General features: G+C 41.3%; 1 protein-coding gene across 1 annotated transcript in view; it reads left to right on the top strand.

The window, feature by feature from the left end:
- The window catches only part of LOC310840888 (uncharacterized protein), a 118,152-nt gene that overhangs the window by 37,709 nt on the left and 59,548 nt on the right, over window positions 1–20,895 (top strand). Inside the window, exons 10-13 of the mRNA XM_083731087.1 lie at window positions 6,724–6,796; window positions 9,303–9,377; window positions 15,243–15,364; window positions 18,977–19,189. Of these exons, the coding sequence (XP_083587213.1) occupies window positions 6,724–6,796; window positions 9,303–9,377; window positions 15,243–15,364; window positions 18,977–19,189 (483 nt within the window). The remainder of the gene's footprint in view (window positions 1–6,723; window positions 6,797–9,302; window positions 9,378–15,242; window positions 15,365–18,976; window positions 19,190–20,895) is intronic.

The raw sequence follows: 20,895 nt of genomic DNA, 5'->3' as shown, positions 1-20,895 counted from the left end.
TAATCCTCCATTAAATCTGTAGTATTTAAATTTTAATGCTATAATTCAACAGCTGACAAAAGCCCATTGAGCAGAACTAAGGAGAGGAAAAGAGCCAGCCCCATTTTCTCAAGGGTGGTGCTATAGCAACACAGAATGAATTTGGGGTCAGGGAACAAGCTGTCTCCATGCTTTGTTTGCACTTCCTGGCTAAAAGTAGAATCTGGTGGTATAAATTTTACCAAAATAAATGGTTATTTGGATTTGTACAGAAATAGTTTGTTTTGTATAGCCTCTTCTCTTGAAAAGATGAGCAGGAGCCACAGAATAGCCGCTAGACCAAAGATTTTAAGGATTGTCCAAAGAGATTGTTTTAGAGTCTCGCTGGTTTGCCTCTGTGTTGGTGCATCACAAATAACACCCTTTGACTGTATTAATATTTTAGAAGAATTAGGGAAAGCAAAGAAGGAAATAAGCTCCTATAATCCTGTTTGAGTGCAATAATTTAATATTCCCATCCAATCTATTTTTTGTATTCATTGCTCCCATAAACATGATGCATGAGATTTTAGTTGAATGAATAATTTTTAAAAAATACTTAAAATCAGTGCTTTCCCCCCTAGAAAAATAGGTGCCAGTACTCATCATAAAGTAGTTACAGTAAGTGCCATACTTAAAAAACAACCCAAAAAGAGGTGCCGGTACTACATACCCTGAGTAGCCCCTGAAAAAAGCACTGCTTAAAATGTGATTCTCTTTTAAAAGTTCAGCAACAGCAAAGAAAATCATCAACATGATCTTGTTCACTAACTATGGTTTCTTTAGCAGGGCTTTAAAGAATTTTTAAAAAAATAAATAAATCATAAAATGTACTTTAAAAAATTGATGCCAAACTACTAGCTACCAGTTTAGTTCTTTATGCCAGTACAGTGGTACCTCAGGTTACAGGCGCTTCAGATTACAGACGCTTCAGGTTACAGACTCCGCTAACCCAGAAATAGTACCTCGGGTTAAGAACTTTGTTTCAGGATGAGAACAGAAATCACACGGTGGCAGTGGGAGTCCCCATTAGCTAAAGTGGTCTTCAGGTTAAGAACAGTTTCAGGTTAAGAACGGACCTCTGGAACGAATTAAGTTCTTAACCCAAGGTATCACTGTATAGAGCCTCTGTTTGCCTGCACAGCTTAGGACCCAGGATGTACCCTTCTATGGAAGTAGGAATAGCAGCCAGCTGCTGTTGGAAGAGGATATTGCAACAAAGAGCTACCGGTAACCCTTTCTATAGCACCACTTACATGTTAAGTGGGAAAGGATTTGCAAATTCACTGATCCTTGAGTGTAAGCTTTCTGCGGGGAGGCAGGGGAAGAAGATTTATATTAAACACAAGCTTGTTGCATCTGTTGCAGAATCAATTTGTTTTTTGAAATGCAACACCAGTCACAACTGGTCCTTTAAAACTCTGAGCATTATCCAGTTAAATGTTAGCATTTGAAGCACTTTGAATAGAGCCCATGCAACTGAAATAAATGGGACTGAATCCCATTGTGGTTTTTGATCAATCATGTGGATTTTAAAAGTGATTTTCTTTCTGGGCATCCAAGTGAATGTTCAATATTATAGATACTAATAGATATTGAGCAGAAAATGTGAAGGTTCAGGGTGGGGCCTTCCCCCCCCCCACTCGTTGTACCCAGTACTGCTAAGATGACCAGATGCAAAAGAGAACAGGGATCCAGAACCTCTAATAGCTGTTCAGAGGAGGGATTTTCAGAATATATAGCTTGCATGCTGAAAATCCAACATCTAGATAGCTATTCAAGGGCCAGAAGCTGTCTCCTCTTTTGAGTTCAGGAGAAACACCAGTTTCTAGTATACAGTGGTACCTCGGGTAACATATGCTTCAGGTTACATATGCTTCAGGTTAGAGACTCCACTAACCCAGAAATATTACCTCGGGTTAAGAACTTTGCTTCAGATATAAGAACAAAAATCCTGCTCCAGCGGTGCGGCGGCAGCAGGGGGCCCCATTAGCTAAAGTGGTGGTTCAGGTTAAGAACTTTGCTTCAGAATGAGAACAGAAATCGTGCTCCGGCGGCACGGCGGCAGCAGGAGGCCCCATTAGCTAAAGTGGTGCTTCAGGTTAAGAACAGTTTCAGGTTAAGAACAGACCTCTGGAACGAATTAAGTACTTAACCCGAGGTACCACTGTACTATCATTCACATCTATTAAACTCTCTGATTTCCTTAATTGTTGGATAGCACAACTCTGATACTTTTATGTTGATAGCTAATCCTGCTCTGTCTCTTTCTGGCAAATTCAAACCCCAATCCCCATTGAAGTTACACATAAGTTTCTTAGACTTGCCACCATGTGACAACTAAAAACACAGGTCTTCTCTGTTATGTGCTCATCCATACTGATATTATTTCAAGGTCTATTTTATGGTATTTCAGAACTACATTTGCTTCCCAGTGCCCTGTCCTGCTTTTTCTTGTGCTCCCAAGACAGATGGATCAGCTGACTTGACTTTCTAACCCCTTTGTTCAAAGCATTCCTGCTTAAACCAAAAAGGAAGAAGTTAGTGTGCAAATGCCACTGAGTCATTGCTTTTAGAGTGACCCCATTTGGAACATGAAGTGTAACCACAGGAGATTCCCTTTCACCCAATAACAGTGTTACTTATTGATGATAAGTGTGTGATCCTAAGCACACTTATTAGAGAGTGAATGTCATTGGAAGACACTGGGTCTTACTTCCGAGTAAATATTCATAGGATTGTACTGAACATTCTAGTCCTGGCAAAATGAGGAACGTGGCATTTTATTGTTAGTGAATTTCTGGAGTGAATTTCCAAAAGGAGAACAGTTTTACACTGGATTGTTACCTGTGTGGCTAACTGATAAGGGAATGAGAATCTTACCTGCCGTTTAATTCTAAAGCACTGCAGACTATAAACATTGTGTTTATCCTTATTGTGGTGATACAGCCGCCGCCAAAAATTTTGATTTTTAGTTGTGAAAAATGTAGGGAGACTTGAAAAGGGCTGTGGGAAGGCATTTCCCCTCGCATTCATACACTAATAAAATTAATATTCCTGGTTCATTTGTGAGACCAAAGTGGAATCAAATTCCACTGTGCTGAAATCAAACTCTGCTCAGATAAAGAAACTCTGCATTTTGCATTCAGTAATGACCATAACATTGCTTTTTTAAACGAGGGCATGCCCCCTTTTGGCCTGACATTCCACAACTACACTTGAATGACACTGTCTGGAACTCACTCAATGGACCAGATGGTGAACCTTCAATTCCTGGCATTTGATAGTTTATCCACAGGTGATGGTCCCATAACCTTAGCTTGAATTGAAGTATTGTTGAAGAGCAACAGGCGTTATTGTTTGGAAGTATGTTTCGCTTTTGTGGGTAGAAAAAAAAAGGAAGCAGTAGAATCAAGCTGGAGAAAGACAGGTTTAGAGCCAAATTAGATGTATCATGCAAACATGTATATTTTCCGTTTGTTTGTTTAAAATCAAACAGCTTCAAGATACAGTTTGAGAGGAACTGGCAACAGGAAGCATGGAGTGTTTCTGCTTAACTATTTTCTCTTCAGATGCTTTTTCTGATTGTGGTGATTATGAATGGTGATTATGAATGTGGAAAATGGTGGAAGAAAGGTTAAATAACCCTTCCTCCTCCACTACCACCACCAATCTTCCACTTAAACTTTCATTCAGCTAAAGTTGCTTTTGATTTTTTTTTAAAAGTGAAGAAAACACTCCCTTTGTTCCTGTATCAACCAGTTCATTCCACTGATCTCAGTTTAGTTCCAATATTTTTTTTGAAAATTGTTGCTGTAGTGCCTCAGTCATTCACAAGACTTTTCTTCCAAGCTTCCTCAGAAGGCAGTAGGAAATGCTTGTGTTTCCTCCCTCCCTGTTTCTCTTATTGCAGATGTCATGGCAGAACTTACTCCTTTACTTTAGCCACCTCCTCCCTGCACCTTTATAGAGAATGGACACTTACCCCTTCCTGGGTGGGCACCTGTTGCCGCCTTTTGAGCTCAGCTGCCATCCCCGGACAGTGAGAACAGAGCACACATGGCCAGGTGGCTGTTAGGGAAATTCCTCTGTCCTCCTGGACATCCGGCTCAAGTTCCCGCCTCCTGCAGCATCTCAAATGGGCCAATCAGTGGCCTGCCTAGTGGGTGTGCCTCACAGGCTGAGAAGACATTGACTGCACGCTTACTCTTGCATCCGGCCAGGCATAAATGCTGGCAGCCCTGTCCGGTCTCAACACAGTTGGCAGAGAAGCAACCCACCCCCACCCCTTATCATTCATCTTCTTTATTTTCCAGGTCAATTTCATTTTGTTCTAAAATGTTTTCTGCCTTTCAGGTTGCTGCTTTAACAATCCTCCATTCCTTTCATTCGCAGTTTAACATTATTTTGCTTCCCCTGTTTCTCCTGACGACAGGGCTTCCAGGAATGGCCTTAGGATGGCCAACTCAGTAGATTAACGCTTGGAGAGGCCACAATCCTGGCACAACCCTGCATTGGTTCTAGCCCTCCAGTAGGAGGCTGGAATGGCTACAACCAGTGCCTGAGCCAAAATTCCACCTACATTCTGTAATCAATAAAGTTGTGGCCATTTTTTAATCCAGATCGTTGTCTGCCTGAGTTATTAAACATATATTACATATAGATACTGATACAGGGTGGGCAGCACTGCGACTGGGCTCTCAATTAGGAGCCTTATGGTCTGAGCATAAACCCTACCCTACTGATTCTACTAAAGTCTCTGCATATTGAGTCAGGCTGAGACTCCTTCAGATTTGGATCTAGGGGTTATGGTTTCCTCTGCCTAACTAGTCTTCGCTGCTTCTGGAATGACCTGTCATCTCCCACAAAGCTGCATGCTATTTGTTCTTTCTTCTGCATCTTGAATTGGACCAGGATACCAATCACACACATTTCTGCAGGAAGTGATACTTCTGACTGTGCAATGTACACAAGGGCATAATTTCAATTTAAGGAGAGGCAAACAATACCTCTCTTGTAGCTTCCCAGCTTCCTGTTACCATTTCCCCCCCCATCTAAAAGACTTGGTGTTTTGTTTAGAAATGGTGAGACTGGCATGGGAAGGGGCAAACATTTCACCCATTTGTTTGTTGTTGTTTTGAACTGCCTTTTTCAAGTATTTCCCAGGGAAGCTCAGAGAAACAAACAAAAAGAATGTTATTGAGCCAATTATAGATTGCTGGCCTGGCAGTAGAAGCAACAGGAGTGTACAACCTCAGCCTTTCTGATTGACTGGAAACATTAACCTTCTGGATCATAGGAGCAACAGTAGGAACCTGGCTTTCTGGTCTTCTGCCTTTTCTTGGTCAACACAACAGTATTCTCTGCATTCTGTGCTTCAGGCACTAGATCCCAGTTCAAGTTATAGAACTTAGCAACCAGTAGTAACCGTAGAAGTATGCTCCTGAGATAGATTTGAGTGCAGGCATCTCTGGCTTGGCCCTGCTAGATCATCTGAAATGTGATGTCATTGGCTCATGAGCTGCAAGGCTTTGTTTTCTATTTACAATACAGACGCCTACCATTTTCCACGCTTCTGATTGATACATGACCACCAATGTGCAGGTCATTTTTGAGCCAGAAGAGGGCAGGGGGTGGAATGGGGACAGAACAGGGTATAACGGGGCTCATGTGCCCTCTACCGACTGGCACAGGGGCCAGGAATTGAAGCCTCATGCAAAATGGTTGCTGCCTGTATATCACAATGGATAAAAATGGCCTTTCTATAGATGTCTACTATGAAGTAAGGCCCAGTTAAATCAATGGAACTTTCGAGTAAGTTTACATTGAATTATATTCTTAGGAGATAAAAAAAAAAAAACTACATTCAGAGCCAGCCCAGCTACTAGACAGAATAAGACCATTTGCCTCAGACTGCTGATTTGGGGTGTCATGAAAAGGCAGCAAATTGCTAATTATTCAATTTATTATTATATTTTTATTGTCAGGGAGTGGGGAGAGGTGCTTGTGGGGGGTTTTTTTTTGCTTGAGATGTCAAAATAAATTGGTTGGAGCTTGGACAAGAGCATAATTTGCTTCCCTACCTCAGGCAGCAAAATGTTTTAGTTCAACCCTGCACGAGGCTTTGCTCTGTGATAAACGTGGACCTCTATGCCAGACTTGAAAACTTACCAAATAAATGTCTGTGAGATGTTTTCCTAGAACTCCATAACATTTTGCTCCAGTTCCATATTCATCTGTGCCTTTCTTCTGATTTGCACCATACTCTGCCAGCTCAAATGCAATGAAAATCTACAACTTGTCCCACACCCTACTCATTTGTCCAAGCTTGCAGTGCTGGGAATTGGGGTTTGTCTGACTGGCCACCCACTCTCATTCCAGTTCGGCTAAATTCTCTTTGCACCCTTTTATGTTGAGAAAGTTAGAATAGCAAAGTATGAGCAAGCTAAGCTAAGCTGCCAACAATCCACAAGCGTCTGCTTCTCTCAATGGTGCAAGGATCCAAGATCAAACAATATTTTCTTTAAGATTCCCTGACCAAGTATTGGATTTAATAAGTGTTCTCATGCCCTGTCCAAACCTTTGTGCATTTCTCCTTTTATAGAGACATATGGAGCTGTTGCTCTTTAACAGAGACAAGAATGTTAACTCAAAGTCAGATGCTTGAAGTCTAAGGTTTCCTTCTCTTTCAATTTTTTTCCCCAGATGCAAAGAAGGATGAGATACTCACAAGAACTGGATTCTGCATCCCAGTCTAACTTCAAGTCTGATTCTGAAGGTGGGCTAAAAGGGGTTTGGATATTTTTAGCCACAGAATATGCAAACCACAGAAAGTATGTAAACTACATGTGCATATTTGCCTGTCCTTTTCAAAGGAACTGCAGTTGAAAAAATATGTTGCCCACAGAAAGCTGGCGGCCTGGCTGGTCAGTATCGCAGCAGAAGCCCCAAGAATGTTCCTGGCTGCTTCGCATGCTAAAATGTACAGCATTATAAATAGTGTTAAATATCTCAAGGGCTAAAAAAAAAAGTTGCACTTTCCTAAAAAGCATATGTGCAATGCACACCCCAAAAACATCCTAACCAGCCACTCATAGCTGCTAATCCCAGTCACTGTTTTAGAAATGTAAAGCCACCTAACAAAAGCATGTTTTCCATAAGAAGACTTGCTCTTCCAAACTTGCTTTTGATGCTTGTTCTGTAATATTGGTGATTAGCTGGTCACAGATACCACCCTAAAAAAACAATCTCTGCTGAACAGTAGCAAAATTCCAGGGGACTCCTGGGCACTAAGCCAGGGTTGTGTTTCCATTGGAAAACCAAGGCACAATGGAGTCTGCAGTGTCTTAGAAATATGGCTTGTTTCCATATATTTACACCTGAATTTTAAAGAGAGGGAGTTCACAGCATTTACATCCCAAGAAGGGGCTTGCCCTCCCCAGCAGCACAGCATTAGACTCAGAGGCATCAGCCAACAAGACTGCTGTCCTTCAATCCCCACATGGAATTCTGCCCACTTCCTGCTCTTTCTTCCCAGAAACCCCTGTTCCCCAAACCTCTGCTGTAAAAGGACGCTCTCTCTTCCTGTGGTGACATCACACACCCTGTTACCCTGGCAACTGCCCTCTGTGCCTGCCAGAGCATTCTGCCTGGTTGATGGCTTCCATTGAGGGACCATCAGCACCATTGTTGGCCATCAGCATCAACCCACCACCACCAGACTGGCCCCGTGAGGAAGTTAGCTGGCGTCATTCCCAGCCCTTGCTAAATTCAGAAATTTATGAATTTTTCAAATTATGATGCGTCAGTGAATGTAGAGATTGTAGAGAGTCTGCCCACTCCAATTCATAACAATGTAAATCACATAGCATACAAGCCTGCTTAAAAGCATATAGGAACATCATTTGTGAAAACAACTGAACAAGTGCTCACATCCTGTATGATTGGCTTAAGCTGAGGGGATATAATAATGTGCTATTTACTGTATCCTGCAATATGCTCCATGAACATCACAACCCAAGTGCTATTTCTGATTGGCTCTGCTTCTCAGCTGGGCCTTTGGAAGACAGCACCAATAATGGGGTAGACCCAATATTAGACATACTCAGAGCAGACACATTGAAACCAATGGCCTTAAGGAATTTGATTTTAGCAGGTCTGCTGAATATCACCCAGTATTCCTTGTGGTGTCTATGCAGCACCAGGATACATTTTGCTGATATGAAAAAGAGGCTAGGATACTTATTCACAAACAGATTTTCTGAAGGATGGCTCTTTAAGCAGCACTCTAGCTGAGGTATCCCCACATATCACTTTGCTAGGTGAGATGTGATAAATCATAGGATTTACCATGTTGCTTTCTATTACTTTCTCTCTAAAATCACCATTTCATATCCCTTATTAAGGCTGCTTTCTATACTCTGTTCTTAGGAGACAAGAAAGTCAAACTTTAAACATGTAGCTACTTCTAGGGGGAGACGTGGTACTTACTGATCCAGTTTGTACTGCTGTGGTATACAGATTAGTGCAATAAAAGTTATTCAAGCACTAATCCAGTTACACATTCTTAGCATGCATGCACATTTTTTCTCCAGGGGATTATGCATGCATAATAACTTACCATGTTAAAAACTTTCAGACATAGGATTGAATTATGGGAGCATTCCCATCATGCAGTATGGGAAACAGCCCTAAGTGTGTTGATTTTCAGTGGCACCACATCAACATAACAAAACTTATTACCATATTCTTACTGCCAAAATTAACTAAGCACAGAATTGCATTGTTATTGTAGCTGGAATCACTGTTCTTTCCCACCCTGTTCCTTTTGACTCCCATCTATCCTTTGAGTTCAGCTATTCAGGGTTCCACTTGAAGGACTCCTGCTGCTGCCTCATCTGCGGACTGCCCTGGCTTAGATGAGCCATTATACCAAAGAGCTGAGAAGTGCCATACTGGGCACTCTGCTCTGCTGCAGCAATATTTATCGTTTAGATAGTACTTGAAATTTGAAAATGCTGTACCTCCGTTTAGAAAGGAAGGTAGCATCATTCCCATTGTATAAATGAGGAGCTGAGACTGAAACTGGCTTAGGTCACTTCCAGGTGACTCATTTATTGAACATACATCCTGATTTGTTATACAAAGTTTGTGGGGAGGTTAGATGATAATGGATATTTATTTAGTATTCCTTCTGATTTGTTTGCAGAGACATCACGTGATGTTTCATCAATAATTTTTTTACTGGCAGTGAGTTGCTTGCTTGTTTGTTTTTTTGCATACAGGAGAATTAAAAAATGGCACCCTTTACCTGCAGCATGGAGACTTGCAGTCCATTCAACCACTTCATTCCACTGCAGGTATGTAAAGGTAAAGGACCCATGGACAGTTAAGTCCAGTCAAAAGCGACTATGGGGTTGCAGCGCTCATCTTGCTTTCAGGCCGAGTGAGCCAGCGTTTGTCCATAGACAGCTTTCTAGGTCATGTGGCCAGCATGACTAAACCACTTCTGGCGCAAGGGAACCCTGTGATGGAAACCAGAGCGCACGGAAATGCCATTTACCTTCCCGCCACAGCAGTACCTATTTATCTACTTGCACTGGCATGCTTTCGAACTGCTAGGTAGGCAGGAGCTGGGACAGAGCAACAGGAGCTCACCCCGTTGTGCAGATTTGAACCGCCGACCTTCTGATTGGCAAGTCCAAGAAGCTCTGTGATTTAGACCACAGCGCCACCCACATCCCTTACTCGCAGGTATGTAGCTAACATAAGACCATGACCTAGGGCTCTTGCAGAGGCCTCTGGAGATATGTTCTCACACCATACATTCCACAGAACTTTACTAGGAGCTGTGTTTGAGTCCAGTACAACTGTCCTGGTGGCCTCAGCCCCATGGTGGCTCTGCTGCCCTTTGTCGGACTAGCTGCAAACTCAAAGGAAAAATACAGGGAAATGCATTACTCCTTTGAAAATAAGGGAACACAGTTTTTAAAAAATGATTATTCATACTTTATGAATCACTCTCCTGCCACAGTTGGAGAAGATCTGCCTCTGGATATCAGTTGCTGGGGTTCACAGGTAGGAAAAATGTAGCATCACAGATGTCCTGTTTCTGCATCTCCCTATCAGCATATGGATGGCCACTGTGAGAAATGGATGCTGGACTAAATGAACCTTTCTCTCATTGACTCTCTAAGGTTCTTTGATATATTTCTTGAAAAGTAAGAGAATTAAAACACATTTAGGGCAGAACTAAAAATGTGTTTTGGTCATATACCTGCCCCAGACTGTTACCTTGAGGATAGGGGAGTTGTTGCAAAGAGGATGACAGGTATTGATCGGGGTTCTATTCCCCCCCCCATTTTTTTAAAATGATTCCTAAGCACTTTTGTATACTGCTTTCATAAGGTGAAACATTTACAGCAATTGAGTGGGGGAAAAGGTTAGCGTTTCCTCTTTTTTGAACAGGTCTGGTGTCAAGCAAACAGTTCTGCTTTACAATGCATCTTTGTTGCCACTGCAGCGGGGACAGAAAGACAACTTTGGACTCACTTAAAATAATCTGCAAAGAATCATGAAAGAATATGCTTTTTTAATTGTTTGAGTGAAAAAGTCAAAAGGTGAAATGGCAGCAGTTTCAACCTCTGAGTGATAGGTTGTAAAATGCCTGCCCAAGTAATCCACAGAGATCTCTGACTGAGGAAGCACTGTGTGGTCAAAATGTAATAACAATAAGAGCTCAGGGACAAGCTGGTTCCATCGTTGTTTGAAAGATATTTTGTCCTCCCCCCCCCCCCCCCCCGGTATTAAATGCACAACTACTAGCTTTGCCAAATTGGCAGTTCAAGACCCAGGGACTCTTTGGAGCTTTAGCATCTGAAAAAGGGGAAATCTTCAACGCCCCAAAACTTCATTTTAGAAGGAATAAATCTGCAACATGAAGGAGTTACCTAACAGCAAGTCAGTGGGTCCTTAAAAAAACCCCATAAAGGCTTTGTAAACTTTAGAAAGTTTGGAAAATCCTATTCTAAATGATGCTTCTATGATATTTTCCAAAACAGTGTGTGGATGACAAGGCTGGAAAGTTTCTGGAACTGTAAAGTACTGGGAAGATGACTAAGTAAATCAAAGCATCAGTAGCACACCCCTTACCTTACTTTGGGTCATGACAAAAAGAGTTTCCAGACAACCTTTATTTTAAGGTAGACTCCTTATTTTAAAGGGATCTTATTTCAGATCATCAAGTTCCATGCAGGACATCAAGGAAAAGGAATCTTGTTCATCATATTCATTATAGATCTTTGTATTGAGGGGCCACTAATAAGGAGGAAACCCAGGAATCTTGGAAACCACTGATTTCTAACAATATATGTTCGCCTTCAAATAAAAATGGACAGATACTGCCTTTCTTTAAGGCTACAGGTGCTACATCACTACTATGTCAGATAATCCCACACAGAATCAGTCACTGTACATGAAATTTGTTTGTGTGTAAGCTGTTAACAATGCATTTTCTTCATGCTAACACGAACTTTCATTTTTGACATTGGCTAGAAGAAAAATTGCCCCCAAAACATGACAGACCACCTTTCTCTGGCAGCTGCCCTTTTGAAACCATTTAAAACATCTGCTCCATGCTTTTGTGTGATGCACAGAATCCGGTATACACCATGGCTCTCAAAAATATTTTCTGCTTTCATTATATAAAAAAGTATCTTGCCTGTGTCTTGCCTGTATCTTGACTGTGTGCAGAAGAACTTGAAAAATGAGGGGGTTTTTAATGTCAGATGAACGCACTAAAGGCAAGTGGGACTGTGCCAAGATTTCCAGGGCTCACTCAGTAGCTGGCAACCCAGTGCCCTTCATAATACCAATCTCCTGTGACTACCTTTTCCTGGCCCTGGAATGGTTTGGGTGCCAGACTTCACAACTTTAAAGCGTACTTGGCTCCAGTTCAGTTAACATGTAAGATTAATTAGGACCTAACCATTTCATTGAAGTGCATCCAAGCCAGCCTTTCCCCCCTTTCTTTTCAAATTCATGGTTTGCCTCTCCTCATTATGGTGGATCAAGGTGTGCCTGCGTTCCGAGACATTTCCGTAAGGATATGATTATGAGAGAGACCTTTTTGTGGTCCTTGGTCTGAGAACGCTCCAAGAGCTGCCAGTTTCAGTCCATTGCAGCTGCAATGTTCTGAGGAAACCAGGATGAATATGGCTGATAAGTCAGGCATGCTTCATCTTTTCCCAACAACATTCTTGTATGGATTACAGAGTAATCTGACATGCAGGCTTTGCCAATTAAAACAGCCATGGAAATGACTGAAAGTGTTTTCCTTGGCTGCATCTGGCCATCCCCTTTACCGATCGAAAGGAACAAGGGTTAATTTGATTTAATGTGTGTGAAAAGTAATATTCCTCATACGAGGATACCTCTCTCATTTTTGGCGTTCCCGACCAATCTGTTCCACTAATCCTGTCCCAAAATCAATGAATAAAACCAACTGATTTAAACCAGAAAGAGCTGAACAGCTCTCTTTTGTTGGAAGTGAGTAATGGCAATTTAATAGGAGACAAGCCACTCAGAAAGCCTGTGCTCAAAAAGAGCTAACGTTCAATTGTCCCAATCAGAGAATTTCGTTTGAGAAAACATGTTAAAAAGCTTCCCGTCCATCGTCTCTATTCCCTCTGTTTTTTTTAATTGTTTTTTTATTGAGTTTTCACATTTTATATAGATATAACAAACACAAAGACACAAACATGTACAATTTCAAATTCTTACTTTCATAACCACATTCTCTGACTTCCCCGCATCCCCCCTTCATGCATCCTAATTCCAATAGTTAGTTCAGCAAGTTCTTATCTCCTTTCTTTACAATATTAGTATCATTTTTTAAAAAAAACTTAGTTCTTCTTAATTATCCAATTTTAACTTATACAGATCCATTATAATCATTACATCCTTTCCAAAGGTCGACCTAAATTCCCTTCCAACAATTTCTCAATTATCATATTAGTTACTGAACATAATAGCTAGACATAAAAATCATAACCTTATAAAAAAAACTCTCACCCCCCCTCTTTCCAGGTTTTGATCCCCCCAAAAGGTGTCCATAATATCAGTTCTTAGCCTGGGTTTCTCACGTCCGAGGCCTTCAAATCTCTATCAGTCCCTCTTCGTCGATTTTGTTGGTAATCTTTTATGCTGGCCACCAAGTCTCGAAGGAGCTCTATCCCAGTAAAATCAGTGTTTCTTCCAACCAGCCCTCCATATTCGAAAGCGGAGCCCCGATCCTGTTTCTTACTTCTTTTAACTCCAAATAATCCAAATGTCCCAAGGGCTCCCACTTTCATCTTGCACAAATTTGTAATCCATAGTTCTTTCAATCCCCCCATAAGGGGATCTCTGTCTTCTTCATCCTTGCTTTTCAACCAAATTCTCATTATCCGTATCTTATTTTCTTTGTATTCCCCATTTGTAGGTTTTTGGTTGGCCTTTTCCTCCTGAAATATCTCCGCTCCTCCTTCCCTCTCTTCTGACTCTGAAAATATCTCTTCTGGTTCAGCTGCAGAGTTTTCTTTTGTCACGTCTTCTAGTTCAACTGCAGAGTTTTCTTTTGTCAAGTCCTTAACACAGGCAACAGGATTGCTTACTTTAGAATTCAAGCTCACAATCATTGTAGCCATAGCTGTGCTCTGGTCCTGAAGTTTTCCCACGAGAAAGAACATTCTTTCCAACTCGGCCTGTAATTTTCCATCTGCAGCCATTGTAGTGCCTCAGAATCCCCCCTAGAGGGATTCTTGTTACTTAGTAATCCTTCTCCAGCAATCAATTACTATTACTTATTTCTTGATTGTTTCCAACAACTTTAAATCAAATGTAACCCATCTGGTCTGCAAAATAGGTAACAATTTTTTCTAGCTTAAGCAGTTCGTTTGACAGCTCGTTTGACAGCTGTCAAACTCCTTCTGTCTCCTCAACAGGCTCACTCGCGGATCGCTCCTGGGTCTGGGGGGGGGGTTACACATCAACTTCTAAGATTCAGTTCTTAACCTCCAGCTCAAAACTTCTAATGTCAATTGTGGAATTAATAACTTTTATCTCACACAGAGAAAGGTAGTCTCTCCACCTTAGTTATCCGGTTCTTGCTTTAAGTGTCTGCAAAAAGGGGGGTGCGGACTTCCTTTTTAACACTTCCCCGATCGTACCAAATTCAAAGAGAAAGAAATTTTCAAGTCCAAATTCCGTACTACTCACGGGTTATTTCTTTTTAAGTCCAAATGTTCAAGGAAAAAAGTCAGCGCTCTTCGGCCATGGCTCGCGGCTTCACTCCACTGAAGTAGCGGTCTACTCACAGCACCACGCCACTCTCCGTACCCTCTCCAAAGCCTTTAAAAAGGCTCTTCGTGGGTCGGGGGGCGCTTAAAGTGCCCGCCGAGTCACCAAGTCCGCAGGCTTCAGCGCCTGCGGTTTCTAAGGGTCCCCGCGTCGCCGCCGCAGCAAGACCTGTCTTCAGTAGAGCCGATTCCCTCCGGAGCTCGGAGGGAATCCGCCATTACCCGATCGCGCTAACCCGGAAGTCCGTCTCTATTCCCTCTGAAATACTTGACCACGTTTAAGATTTAACTTTATCACTGTGGAACAGTGATGGGTTGCATTTGAAGCAGCTCTACAAGAATGTTCCATTGGCACAAGTTTTTCTGCTTGTGCCATGGAACATTTCCCCCCTCCTCCCCGCAGTGTGCCCCCTAAATCTGTTCTAGAGGTTCTCTCAACCTTCTGGAGCAGATTTGGGGAGGGTGCACACAGGGGGAGAACAGAGGGGAAAGTCCCACTGCCTAACCAGAAATCCTTGTGCTGGCAGGATGGGTTAATTGAATGCTGCCCTGTGTATTGCTGGACTACAATTCCCATCATCTCTGAACACTGACATGATAGGAATTGGAGTCCAGCAAAATCTGGAGGGCCGCAGGTTTCCCACCTCTGCTGTAGGAACACTGAGGAGCTGCAAGTTGCTGACTGACATCAGGATAACGTTGAGCGATCTAAAGTTACCCAGGCAGAGAAATAGTAAACCAAGTAAATAAAAAATAAAAAAGATGCTCCGATATATAGGGAGCACATGTCTCTGGTAATTAAAAAACACACACACTATTCACCCTCCTGTATTACATTTGGTTTTAACAGATTTTGTCAATTATATTTCTGTTCTTCAATTCTTTCAGGAACTCATGAAGTAAATAGTGATCCAAATAAAGAAACCTCATTGCTGTCAGCTGTATCTCTTCAATCAACTGGCAAATCTGAAGTTAGCAGCAAATTAGGCATGGAAAGTTTGCCCCTACAAGTGAGAACAAAAATCGGATGCATTTTAGTAGATTTTTACACAGAAGTGCTTAAATCCTACTTGTTAAATTTGGAAGGAAATTTGCAATATCATGTACTATATACAGACTGGGGTTTTCTGTTTAAGTCAGAGGTCATTGTAAATATAAGGATGGCTATGCAAGGGCGGCTGTGGCTATAGGAAGTGCTCAATATTTATATATATATATATATATATATATATATATATATATATATATAAACATGCATGGGAGTTGCTGGTTCTGTGTTGAATCTACAGGTGACTTTATCCACTACATCCAGCTTTTATAATAGAGCCAAAATATTCTGGGAAAGGGAGAACGAAACAGCTGTGCAAATAATGCTTGCTCAATTACTTTTAGACATTTTAGTATTTTTGTTGAAACATCTAAAAATGATTTCCTTTGTACAATTACAAGATCCATTACATCTGGTTGCAGCAAAATTACCTTTTTATTAGAAAGCAAGCATTGAACCAAGTAAAACCAAATGGTTTAGAAAGTTATCAGTGATAGCCAATGCCAGTAATATTCAGAGTAGACTCAGTGTGAACTCAATGAGCCTAAGTTACATAAACTCATTGATTTAAGTAGGTCTACTCTGACCATTAGTAACATTGGATATTATCTTATTAAGAGTTACTTACTGCAATTAAGTTCACAATCACTCACAGGTCACAGCTACAATATCTATAATAGGTAATTGGAGTGTAATTGTTTTACTTATTTATTACTTTCCTTAATTTCATAGCTCACTGTACAATCCAGTAGAATTATCAGCATTTTATGGAATATTTTGCCTTCACAGCTAGATTGGGCTGGGCATCCTATGTGCATCAGATGTTAGCTTGCACAGTTCATCATACATTTTTCATACCGCTGTATTTCTGTACTGTACATATTTTTTGTTACCAGCTGAATTTCTGATTCTCACCTATGTCATCAGGACTTTTGTGATGCTCTTTGCTCCAAAGCCATAGGTTTCTCTTTCATTAAGACCAAGAGAGATCAGTTGTGTGTGCCTCCTATAATTTCTGTAGCATGTTCTTTTTCCCTAATTAAGAAATGTTCCTCAATATTCCAAAACTGGGGTAGCTATTTTTAAAAAAGTAATCTGACTACCAGAATATCTTAACTGCACCATTGACAATTAGGGGATAGAGGGGAAAATCTCCAAACTTGAAATGAACACATAAGAGCCAGGTCAGATTTCAGGTTTATCCACCTTAAACCATGTCTAGGGTTTTATAAACTACAGGGCATGGAAACTTTTTTCATGGTGATGATTCATGGGGCTACATGATGTTTCTCTAAGCCAGTGATCAGCAAAGTTTGCTTTCACAGGATGTGCTATCTTCAATGAAACTGGAACAGGGGAGATTCACTGTGTGTGGGTGTGGTCCTGTCTACCTTATAAAGTGCTGTGTCTTCATGAAACAGCCATCTGTGTTTAGTTACACAGTTTATTTGAAGGCAGCTATTTCTGTCCCATTTCAAGGAAGATTCCATGGTTGGAGACCTCTGAGTCCATATGGCAACCCCCAAAATAGTTATTTCCTTAAAACATACACACAGAGAGAGAGAGACACACACACACACAGGTGTAAAAGAATAAAGTAAACAAAAGACAAACAGTTAAAAAAAGAGAACTTGTTCAGTTCTGTGGTATGTGTGCATCTGTATAGAAAAAGCAGAAGGAGCAGAAATGGACGGGAAAGAGACAAAGGTTGCCTTTGTCTGATAAATGCATTTTCCAACCATTTCCCCAAAATGTGTAATAAATCCACAAGCCTTGCAAACCATTTCCCTTCAGGCAAACAAACACCAGACCTGAAATGCTCTAGATGTTTGATTAAAATAATAATAACATTACAGTCCCTTTGAATTGTTTGAACCATCCTCCCATGCTGCCTTTAGGAAGCTGCCGTCAGTTAACGCTGACTAGCAATGGCTCTACAGAGTCTCCAGCAGGAATCTTTTCTTGGCTTACTTGGAGATGCCAGGGATTGAACCTGGAACCCTCTGCATGCAAAGCATGTGTGATCTGATGGCGCTACACCCAATCTCCTTGGTAAGCAACATAAACAGAGCCAGTTGCTTAGTTCCTGCCAAATCAAAATTTCTGTCCTTCCTGACCTTGCAGTGATATGCTAGGAAGGTGTCAAGTAATTGGTTCCTATATTTCTATATTCAGATGCTTACCAGAAACCTAAGAGAAGGTGTCTGGAAGTATGGACTGTATAAGTGTGTGTGTGTGTAACAGCATGTTACTATATATATCCCTTTATTACCTTTGTCTCTCTTCTGTCCTTCTCACTTCATGCAGTATAGAAGACAGGCAGTCTGGTATATGTTCCATGGACTCACAATGCTTTCTAAAGCACTGATGGTACTGGGGAAATAATAATTGTGTCGTTGAAGTAGCCCTCCTAAATCTTTGTGTTATGAGTTGACATTGGTATGTTGCAATTTTTTCCTACACTGGTGATTTTAGATGCAGAAGTGGCCTGAATTAATTGTAGCATGACTTTAATATGGGGAAAGGAACTGAATTTGATTGATTTACTTTTACCAGAGGTGCCGTCTTGTGTCCAAGATTGAGGGGGCCCAGCACGTCTCATGCATGTGTTACGTCATGTGAACTTCATGCCTTGCTTGTGTGTGATGTCATGCGCCCGGTGTGTGACATCATGTGCACACACCATGTGCACTATGTGACATTCTTGGGAGGAAACCAAGCGCAGAGTGGGTTCAGTGGTCTTCAGCTCCTCCTCTCACACACTTGGCTTTGCGCTCAGCCTCCTCCATCCCCTCCATCTTGAGGGTGGGCAGCCCTCCTGCCAACAAATATTGAGAGGGCCAAAGACACCTCGAAGGACATTTTCAACATATGTATTGTGGATTGGATACAGTGGTAAATTAAGAGCAATCCTGAATTAAACTTGCTAATAATAACCATCAGGACTTTCACTCTGCCTTGTTAAATAGAACTGCTCTTCCATGACGTCCTGGAAACTCTGGGACTAAGAAAAGACACTGTTGGCCACAACTTGCAATCCAGTCATGCACAATTGATACAGGAGGGGTGTGTGGGGACAGATTTGCATTATAATGTTAATTGTTTAATGTGTGACCCACCAAGCTGAATGTAGCCTGCCAGCTGAATATTGTGGTGCTTCACACACACACACACATATCCCTTGTCCTAAGCAAAGAGCAGAAGCAGGAAGTTCATCAAGTCCCTGACTCCCTGGTTGAACACAGAACCGTGGATAGGTAACATTCAGCCTAGTGGATCACAATATATGCAGGCCTAGTGTAGCACTCACTTGAACATCTTTGTGCTCTCTCTTTCTCTCGCACTCTCTCTCTCTCTCTCTCTCTCTCTCTCTCTCACACACACACACACACACACACACACTATACATCTAGGGTTGCCATTTGAACAAGTGGGAATGGAACATACAAGTCCTATGAATAACTTATCCAAGCAATGGGTGAAAATGGAATAAACGATGGAAACAATATCATGAACATCCACCTTTTGCTGGCATAAATTCATTTCAATACTTTTGTGTTTGCTTTTTGCACAGCAAAAAGAAAGTATTTCCGATACTAAGAAGAACAAGTATTTGGTTTTTTCCACTGACCCAATGGAATATAATATGCCACATCAAAGAGAACCAGATTCCCTGGTACATCAGTATACATCTGCTGAAAGAACGAAATCACATCCTGTTCAGCCAGTCGCATTCATACCATCGGATGCATTCGAGGAATGTAACGACAAGTGCAAACAAAAAATAGTAAGTATATCAAAACCAAATTCACACCTGAAAACAAAGATTTTGCTTTAAAAGGAAAGGACATCATGCATACATATGCTTTAAGCTGCCCAGAGTGGCTGGGGAAGCCCAGCCAGATGGGTGGGTTATAAATAATAAAATTGTTGTTGTTGTTGTTGTTATACATGTAGGTAGATAAATACTGTACATGGATAGTTGAAATTACCACCTTTGAAATAAAAACATCAGCTAGCAGCCTTAAGGGAAATATTCCCAAATCCACACTATTGGGTTTGTCATTGTGAAACCTTACTGACAGTACAATCCTATACAAAGAATCATAAAGTTGGAAGGTACCCTGGGGATTATCCAGTCCACACACCCTCTGCAATGCAGGAATGTGCATCTGCCCCATAGGAGGTTCAACCTGCAACCTGGGTGCTATCAGCACCATGGTCTAACCAACTGAGCTAAGCTGTGTAATGCCTGTTTAGAAGTGTGCCCCAATGAATTCATTGGCGTTTACTCACAGTATAGGACTGCAGCCCTGAGAACAGTGTTATGTGTGAATAATGGGTGATGCCCAACATTAATTCCATTGGATGGTATGCAATGCTAGTCCTACACAATATAGACCTGTTGGAAGTGAATCAACATGACTTAGATTCATTGATTTCAGTGAGGGCACTCTGACTAGGAATTAGTTGACTTCCACCCGTTGAAATTAATGGGTCTACTCTGAGTATGACTAATGCAGGACACCACCCAATGGAATTACAAGCCTGGCATGCTTCTGAGGGACCACCCTTTCCAACCTCCACTGTCTGAAGAAAGGACGATCCTCCATGGCCAAACATTCCTAGGGACTGAAAACTAACATTCCAGAGAACTTACCACAAATTAAGTTTATTTTTGCCTTTCAAACTTCTGCATTTGGGTTGAAGAGAAGAATTTGCAACATCAGGGAGAATAAATTAAGCCACATGCACTGATGTTAGTAATGAAGACAGCAGGGAGTTCCGATAGATACATTTGATGTCAAAAGAAAATTACTCTTTGGTGAGACAGAAATTATCTCACTTGAATAATATTTTTCCTGAAGCTCTTTTCTCAAAACCAATGGCAATCCTTCCAAAAAAGAGAAAGAACAAGAGAGGTTCTTGGCATCCAAAAGGTCTTCCCAGATTTCTGAGTTTCCTTTTAATGCAATAAACTGTGTCCTAAATAAACACTTTCTGGAGTGCCGGCTTATGTTATTGTTAATCCAATAAAGGGAGAAAGGACAGGGCTAAGTTTTGTATATGGATCTAGCATATTGAAAAGGGGCAGAGCTCAGTATATTAGCAATGTCATCATATTTCAGTGAGTAATCATGCTGAATTAAAGCAGGCAATCATGAGCAGGGCAAGGCAAAACAAATACAGAAATACACTTATTGGCTCTGAAAATTCAAAAAAAACTATTGGGCACCCACTTCAAGAGATGATTGGATAGATGTTTAGGACAATGAAATAAGGTGCCTCTTTACACAAAGTATAACTAATAGTTGCAAGCGACTCCATGGATCCCTGATGTACTATGGGTTTTAGAAACTGTTGTCTTCTATACACAGTGGGCTGGATGGCTTTGGGTAGAGTGATATAGTGTAGTAGTAGATGAGAGCCTATTCTCTGAATGTGCTTACTTCCGTGTAATCTTGCTCAGTCAACAAATATATATGAAGTGGT

This window comes from Podarcis gaigeae (assembly GCF_964106915.1).
Source record: "Podarcis gaigeae genome assembly, chromosome: 3".
NCBI lineage: Eukaryota > Metazoa > Chordata > Lepidosauria > Squamata > Lacertidae > Podarcis > Podarcis gaigeae.
The sequence above is the reverse complement of the archived record's forward strand: the minus strand, read 5'-3'. Positions and strand labels throughout refer to the sequence as shown.